Source organism: Trematomus bernacchii, unplaced genomic scaffold (assembly GCF_902827165.1).
Source record: "Trematomus bernacchii unplaced genomic scaffold, fTreBer1.1, whole genome shotgun sequence".
In the NCBI taxonomy this organism is placed as follows: Eukaryota; Metazoa; Chordata; class Actinopteri; order Perciformes; family Nototheniidae; genus Trematomus; species Trematomus bernacchii.
In genome coordinates, this window is record NW_022987685.1 from 4,280,114 (window position 1) to 4,289,039 (window position 8,926).

At 40.0% G+C, this 8,926-nt stretch overlaps 1 protein-coding gene across 6 annotated transcripts in view; it reads right to left on the reverse strand.

Moving 5' to 3' along the window:
- Positions 1–8,926, reverse strand: part of LOC117487888 (multiple PDZ domain protein) — a 49,380-nt gene extending 40,454 nt beyond the window's left edge. For all 6 annotated transcript variants that reach the window (XM_034136642.1, XM_034136639.1, XM_034136641.1 and 3 more), the window contains exons 1-7: positions 8,821–8,926; positions 6,206–6,291; positions 4,903–5,069; positions 2,248–2,409; positions 1,816–1,955; positions 885–1,098; positions 490–612 (exon numbers count right to left, since the gene is read on the reverse strand). In XM_034136642.1, coding sequence (XP_033992533.1) covers positions 490–612; positions 885–1,098; positions 1,816–1,955; positions 2,248–2,409; positions 4,903–5,069; positions 6,206–6,221 — 822 coding nt within the window. In that variant the 5' untranslated portion in view covers positions 6,222–6,291; positions 8,821–8,926. The remainder of the gene's footprint in view (positions 1–489; positions 613–884; positions 1,099–1,815; positions 1,956–2,247; positions 2,410–4,902; positions 5,070–6,205; positions 6,292–8,820) is intronic.

Here is an 8,926-nt window from a genome sequence, read left to right on the forward strand (position 1 = left end):
AAAAAAACACATTTGAGTCAATTGGCCCCTGGGCACAGACAGGCTAGAGAGATTATAACATTTTGTGGTCTTTTTGTAATGTTTTTGTGGTAATTTTCTGTCTTTTTTTTGTCTGGTACTGTGCGTGTTTATATCAGTACAATGTATGCAGGTGTAGGTAAGCTACCCATGACACCTTGGGCCCTTGGGTAATGTCGAGTGGGCCTCTGACACTTGTGTGCAGTAATCCATGAATTAGTCTGTGTAGCTTCAGTATAAAATCAAACCCATAATAAAACGCTCAGTACCAAACAGAAGACAAGAGTGACAGTTAGCTTGCAATTCTCATTATTCCTAATTGACATGGGCCGTCTCTTTAGAACATTTAAAGTGACATAAAATACAAAGAAATGTGCCTTTTTTATTGTAAACACTTTACAGTATATACAAAGAATCTTCATGGAAAGAAACATTAGTCATTTAAAGCAATCTCTCAGAAAAAGCAGTCACCTGATCAGCGATGCCTCCAGGAAGGATGGTCTTCACAATAACTCCGGTGGTCTTTCCTCCCACGATACCGAAGCCGAGGCCAGTGCCATCGTTCACCAGCTCGATCGTTTCCACGTGCTGCCACTAGGCACCGGGAAAGAGGAGGAAGAATAGAACAAATGAACATTCGTACAAATGTATCCAGCCATGAACTGTGTTGGATGAGTAAGTAAAGTGTATGCATGTTCGCCGTTTGATAGCCACAGACACATTTGACTGCCATGTTGGATTGCAGGATCTGCTTCTAATGTGTCTTTGTGTATCGGCAAAGCGTCGTTTTTTTGCGAGTTTTGCAAAAATGAGGTTGTCTAAATGAGCAAGTTCAAATCATGGCTGATATTAGAGTGTGTGTTTACCGCGCTGGAGTTGGCAGACAGGGTGCTGGCTGCAGAGGGTGTGCGTGACACTGCGGGGCTGGCGAGCTGGGGGATGGGTCCTCTGGCCACGGTGAGCTGGACCCTCTCTGAGGTGCTCTGCAGGAGGCCGATGGCCTGCTGGTGGCTCACTGTCTGGTCCAGGATCTTCCCGTTGATGGCTAAGATCTGATCCGCTTCCCTCAGCTTCCCATCGCTGTCCGGGAAGAGGGACATAGTGAGGGGGACAGGCGGTAAATGAAGTCAGAGCTTAACCAAAATCTGCCTCTGATCAAGTCTTTATCATAGAGTAGCGTAATAGTGGAGACTAACCATTAGTTGTGTAACCTTTTTGTTCTCTGTGTTGGCACATTTCTCTCTAAAGATACATTTGGTTGTGCTTCTATTTGACATTTCAATATTTAGAGTATTTCGTAAGCCATATGATGTTCTGAAGGCATGAAAATGTAGTTTTATATTGAAAGAATTACAACAATTAGAGTTGAAACGATTAATTTCTATGTACAATTTAATAGTTAAACATTCATTTCCATTACGTTTTGTATAGTGTAAGTGGTTCATTATTTACTGTCATTATTTTAGTAAATTCCAGTTGTTTAAGCTTTTATTTTGAAGGCAGCATCAGGAATTCTGGTGACAGTTGGGGTAATGTTGGGAACCGGAAAGGCTGGGTTTTTTTTTTTACCAGGGAACGAAAGGACTTTAAGCCATTGTTTTTTGCATGTTTGATAGTGGAAAACTAATTTAAAATAAGCAATCATTTGCCCTGGACAATGCATTTAATACCTGTATATGATTTTCTACCTGGTGCTTAAGTCCCGGTTTGATTCTGATTACATTTTTTGGTGCAATTAGAAACGAGATACATTTAATTTCTAGAAAAAAGTCCTAGGGCGTGTTAATTCTAACATACCAGTCAGCCACACTTCCTGCTTGTATTTCCTGGATGAAGATGCCAAGCTCTCCCCGGTTCTCGCTCTTCAGTCCCACCACGCTGAAGCCCAGACCCCCTGACTCTGGCTTCTGCAGATCCACATGTGCCAGGTAGCGCCCCTGAATGATAAACACATATATATTTGCACATGTTATTTGGCGGTGTGCTGATTTGCATCAAAGCTGCAGCTGCCTTTAGAAGTGTGTTAGAAGTAACTCGAGAGTAAACTTGCAGCCTGTAGTGCTAGATATCATTAAGGTTTTTCTACCTGCTGATTCTTGTGCATGTGGTAAAATTACCCAAACATAAAATGATTGCGGTAATACATCAAATAAAACAGTAGCCTGGCAGCAGAGTGTCTTACACTGACAAACAGCACAGTGATTGCCTCGTCTTTACAGATGTGTTTACCTGCGCCATGGAGTGAACAAGATGTTCAAATTCCTCAGACGATGGCTTGCCGTTGATGAGAGTAGAAGCTGAAAGGTCTGAGTAGGAAACATGGCCGCCGTTGGGCTTGACTGCTGCGACATGATCGCAGAGGTCAGTCTCACACGACCCTGGGAGACTCTCCTGAAAATATAGAAATAGATATGTAGTGAGTTAAGTCGAAAACTGCAGATGTTGCAGTGACAGATTACTCTGTTTTGCATATTTTATCTAAAAATAAACGTGATATTTATGGCTACATAACAGCTCTGGATTATTGCAAAACAATCCTGCAGAGAGCAGCAATTACTGGCAATAATCCAACTGAAAACAATTAAAAGTTCAAACAAGAAAACATCATGACTCATTCCAACTGTGGACGTAAACATTTAGTTTAATTTTAGACACCAAAACCCTGAAGTGTGTGTGTGTGTTTGTGTGAGGCCACTGGGATGCCAGATAGTTAGTTATCCCGCCATGATTAGCTGGATCTCTGACAGCCTAATCCTTCAGGGTATAATGGCTCTTAGCTGATGTTCCAACAATGACAAGGCTCCAAACACAATATTTCCATGGCGGCAGGGGGAAGCATCACCGGCCATCTGGAAGCCTTAATATGTTTGGCTTTTAATTACTGCAATGACTTTACTTGTGTGACGGATGAATTACATGAATGAGACATCTACATAAAACAGTGTTTTCCCAATTTCATTAGCCAAAGGCCAAAATGTTTATGACCATCTGAATTGGATTCAAAAGGACGGACTCAATACACACACACACACACACACACACAGTTTCATAAACACTCATTTGGCATATGGCACTGCCGAGCTAAAGCTGTCCTTGTGAACTTGTGCATTTCATTCTGGGAAGTTGACTGCACAACTTTTAGCTCTGGGAACATGTAGTGTGAATTATAGCTGCCTTTAAATACAGGCCCAGATTAGTGCTGAGAAACAGGGCACATTAGAGCTGCATACAGCCCTATGGGCCATGCTAACGTAGCGTAGCATGCGGCTAAGTTGCATGAGCTTTGTTAGTTGGGGCCTGGCTAAGAGGATTAAAGTTCCAGTTTGGTTCTTGCACATTTAAGAAATTGTTTCTGCCCCACTTCACACGGTGGCCTCTTTCCTATTGGAGAGTCGGGCCTGGTCACCATAGCGACGTGGACTGTGCGCGGCCTAACTACCAGAGCCAGGAGATGGACAGTGTGTGTGTGTTTGTGTCTGGCTCTTGTCTGACAACAAAACACAAAACAAATGCACCCTCGCTCCAAACTGGTTCTGCTGACGGGGGCCAAACAAATGCAGTTTGCTTTAAAAACACAACAGTGACTACAGTGAGACTTGTTACCCTTTTCACCAGATCTGAAGGGAAATTATGATAAATACCTACTTGGTAAGTGTTGCTTACTAAAGAAAGCATGCATCAGCACACACACAGGAGGAATGTAGGACTCCTTTGCAATGAGTAAAACCTCCAGCATAGAAAAATGCCAGCAGACTTTTATAATCTAAATTCCTCAGTGGGCTAAAGGCTGGAGCATCCCTGCCTCCCACTGCATAGCTCACATATTTCCGTCTCTATTTCTCAAACGCTCGCCCCGGCCCCATTCCACTGAGACTGGAGAGCTCTCTGCCTCTTCCTCTCAAACGATTTATTCTCAATGGAGAGAATCAGCCTGAAAAGTTAGACCTTCTATCTGTACCCTCACTACGGTCGGCTCATGAACTCTGACAGCAATTTGGCCAAAGCAGCAGCACTTTTGGGAGAGGGGATTTTAAAGGGTGGAGGAAAGATAAAAGCATTGTTGATAAATTAACCTTACTGTGATGCTGTAGTTTCTTTTTGACCTTGTTGTTGAAGATGTTATGTTTGTCATGTAACCAAAACACTTCAAGTCAGTCTTCAAACTATTAATAAAATGCCCAAATATATATCCAAAGCATTAAAACTTGCTGTAATTGTTTGTCTTGTGCACAGGAGCTACTACATACAAGGGTTTATTCAGCTTATTGTAGGTTTAGAAAAAGTTTGTATCGAGAGAAAAAAAACACAAAGTTCAAAGATCATAGTCATAACATTTTTTTTTTAAGAATCTGACAAAGATACAAGAAAAAATAGTGTATCATCTGAGAGATAATATTTCTGTTTCTTGACCAAAAAATCCACACATTTCTGAGATTTCTTCTTGTAAATGTGACTTTTGTCTTCTCGTAGAATCAATCCTCACTCCCCAGGCTACTTAACTGTTTTTTGTTTTTTTCAGATTGGCATTAATATGGCCTCATAGTTTCTGTACTTGCAAAATTGCATCTTTGCATTTATTTTCTTTGAAGGGCTCCAACTATAATTCTAAACAGAGATCATCGTCTAATCATACTCATAGTTTGATCTTAGTCAAAAGATGATGCATTGAAATGTCTTGTTTTGTCCAAAATATTCATAGAATTTTGTCAGGGTTGGGGAATATAGGATGCAAATGCAGGAAAAATAAAATAAAAAGGTCTGGTAACAAAAAGCGAGCTTTATTAAAAAGCAGATGAGAAGAAAAAACAAGAAACAACTTCATTAGATAAATAGTCCTATAGTTGTGTTTTTCACATTATGTGGATGCAATATTTGTGGGGGTACCTGGTCTCTGAGGTGCTGCACGGACTTCTGCAGGGCGAGGATCTGGTGAAAGAGGGGGCTCTGGAGCACAGACTTGAGTAGGCTGAGCTTCTCCTCGGTGGGCACCTCCCCCCGCTCCTTCAGCCGGGCCTGGAGACGCTCCACCGCCTGCAAGGCACGCTGAGTGTCTGCAGGCCGTCACATATTTCAGTGACAGCACCAGAGTGGAGGAGAGGACGGTGGAGAAGAGAGGCTTAATCAGTGCATGGGCAGAGAGTGAGATAGAAAGGTTGTTTGGACCTTAAAATACACTTTTATTTGTACTTTTAGCATTTGTGTTTCAAAATATACCCCATATTGTCTTTTAACGTGTATCTTTAACTATCTGTAAATAGCAGTGGTGGAAGAAGTACTCAGATTAAAGGTGGGCCGGCTAAAATTATTGGTCGTGCTTTTTACAGCGCTACGGCTTCCACAGATGAATTGTTGTATGTATTTATTGTCAAAGCATTTAATATATTCATTGCTATCGGGATGTTAAGAGCATTCCATGGAATATAACAAAAAGTGTTTCTGAAATAAATTACATACCCCACCTTTAAGTAAAAGTAACAATACGAAAATGTTCTTTTTTAGTAAATATACTTCATTACAGTCCACCAGTAAATCGGCACAGAGGAAGCTCGGCTGCTCTAAAGATCACGCAGCATCAGGTTTTGCACCAGAAGAAATAAAACAGTTTCTCTTCAGAATAGCAATGTGTCCTCTTGTTTCCATTAGTGTCAGTGGTGTGTTGCACAGGAACAGAGAGTGTGTATCAGCAGATAAGAGCAGCAGCCCCTCCTCAGTCTGCCTGCTGGACCCTGCATAAGCTGTAAACTCCAGAGAGGCTTGTTAGTGAGGATGGGTCAGCCCGGTCTACGCTGGACAAAAATGAAGCAATTTCCAAAGCTCACGGAGCGTGACTAACACCTCATCGAGCTTTTTATAACGTCCAGGAGCCCTTTCTGCACTTAAGACGCTTTGTAGTTTGAACAACGGTTGTAAACAAGACGATAACATTAGAGTATCAGCTTGGTTTTTTCTGTTGCCACTGCTCTTATGCAGGTATCTGTTTCAGCTGCATAAGGATGTTAAAGAGGCCCTTTTATGCCATTTGTGTTTTTTCCCTTTCCTGTAGTGTGTGTAATATTTTCTATAAGAGACAGTAAAGTTGGTCCACGGCAAGACTATAGGCAAAACACTTTTTGGGAGGATTTAGGGCTATTTATCATGATTTTTTAAAGACTATCAGGGAGAGAAAATCACCAAAGTGATTACTCACCCATTGTTTCAATCATTTTTACAATTCCAGATGGGTGTGATTTCGTTCCATTAACAGCAACGCCACTCGTTTCCCTTCCTCAAGGCCTGTAACAAAAAAAACACAATGTATTTTTCTTAACAGTCAGAGAAATACATTTCTGGAAAGACAATCTTTCCACAACACACTCGGTAGAAACAGAAAGTAAGAGCTGTAGACACTAATTCTCGTCTGAACCACACTTCTTAAAAACCTCTCTATTGGAAAGGTCAACATGAAGAGCAAAACTGATTCATTTCTGCTCTTTCAGGGACATATTGTTGTCTTAAAATGCTTCACCATAACAGCAACACAGGAACATGGTGCTGCAGAACTGAAGTCACATCTACTGTGTGTTAGAGATGTCATTCACTGCACTGTTGCAGCAGTTTTGGAATATGCATGACATGTTCGCAGCCAGCGAAAACACGGTGGTCCAATTTACTCCTATCAGATAAACATAGCACGTTAAAGAGCATTCTGCTGATTAAAAATATTTATAGTCAGTCTTATCAGTTATTTTAAAACCATTGTAATACTCTGCGTGGATCATAATAGCGCTGCAACAATTATCTTTATCGTGTATTAATCTGTGGTTTATTTTCTAGACTAATTGTTTTTTCTTTAAAATGTCAGAATATGAAATGCACATTAGAATTTACCACAGCCTAACGTGATCTATTGCATAATACATAATAAAAGCGAGAATAAAACTAAACTACAATGTTCATCATTAATTATCAAAAAAGTTGCAGATGACATTTTGTCATTTAACTTATCAACTGATTAATGCAACTTTATGTAGGCATGTCGCAAAATTACCTTAACAACTTATGGCATGATATATGGCGAGGACCTCCAACATTTGTGCGTGTTTATTATTATTATAAGAATGTTACTAACATTAAGCCAACAGGAGAGAGAATAAACTGTAACCTTATTATTATGTATTACTTTAGTTGTGTGGTTTTATTTTAATTGTATTTATTTAGCATATTTAATATTTGGGAAAATAATTTAATCCAATGTCTGAATTATCTTAATAATATTAATAATTAATATTCTTTCCATAACTCCAAATGCATCTGATTTATAATGTTTTTTGACAGTTAGTAGACCATATCTTTCATTGTATTTGATATTTTTCAGGTATTTTCTACATGCAAGAATGAAGCTGTGAAACCTTGACTCATCACATCTTTAAACTAAAGCCTGATAATAACACAGTATGAAGGTATTTTAACACATAATATGGAGGTAGCTGTGGGTTTGTATGTTTTGCTAACACTGCCATCAGTGTCATGGCTGTCACACTTGAGTCCAGCAGAGACTTTGTTACGAGCACGACATGACTCAGGGGGACATTAGATTAAAGGAGATTGCTGAGGTAATTAAAAGCCGACTCTTAGAATAGCTCCAGCATGAGTCAGCAGGATCAGCCCAGTTTATTTGTTGTTATTTATTTTTGCTTCATTATACCTTTCTAAATGACTAATGAACTTTCAAATACAGGATGTGGTCGCTGTGTGTTAATGGGTTTATTTTGGTGTACAATCTCATTTTGAATCTCCTGCACTAGTATACAAATGTTTAATAAATAGCTGCAGGGAAATATATTCGTGCTGCATAAATCGATTGATTTGTACTACTTTATTACTGGTACTAAAACATTTGTAATGTGTATGAGCACCCACATAATGATTAATATAACAACTGGCATCCAGTTCCAGAGAAATATACTTTTTAAATGTAATAAATAAATAAATATAATAATATGCTTTTAGATTTAGCAGTTTATTTCTCTAGGCTGCCCAGTTTGTTTTTAATATGCTATTGCATTAATATGCAAAAATAGCAGGTTCATATGTGTAGCACATAACATAGGCCTACACATGGGTGATTCAGTGTGCTTTAGATAAAACAGAAAGAAGCATAAATGTGACTCAAATGACTCAGAAACCCATTAGCTAATGTCACAAAGTGGACTTTACCCCAAACACAGAGCTTTAAGGATGCATTTACCTCCGAAAATAATCACGTGTCAGCTTTGCTGTGACTATATGCTAATAATACCGGACTGTCACCGAGGACTTATTCTGCAAAATAAAACCCAAAGTAGCTCGACTATGTCCCCGGCCGCGTTACACTTACTTATCATATTAAAGCGTTTGCTACAATATAAGTATGCGTATTTCTAGTAAATCCACTGAGGTTAGCTAGTGTTTTGATAAAGTGACCAGGGCACTCGGAACAATCCGCTTTCCTCAGCTCCTCCTCCACCTCCATCTCATCCATGGAGGAGCAACAGGCTTCCCACGGTGAAGAAGTTAAAGTATCGCTGCTGTGGGTCAAACGGAGGCTACTTACAGTGAACTGAACACACGTTATACTTAGAAAGAGACACTAAAAGCTATTTAAATCCCCCCTATGTTCTGCTTCTTGGTGACCACAGGATAGGCGTCTCGGGATATTTTCCTCTCATTAGCGACAGTGTAGCTAACAAAGGCGCCTGTTGCACACATATTTAGTTGTTTCAATAATCCTAAATGTTCATTAAGATTTCCCGTAGCGACTTTAGAGAATAATGTATCACTTACATGAGTGTGGAGCCTTTACTTCCCGGATCTCAGTACCCTCTACTCTGCTGTTGTCCTGCGGCTAACGGCGCTCTGTGTGCGGCTTAAAGACGGGGCGGTGTGTAAC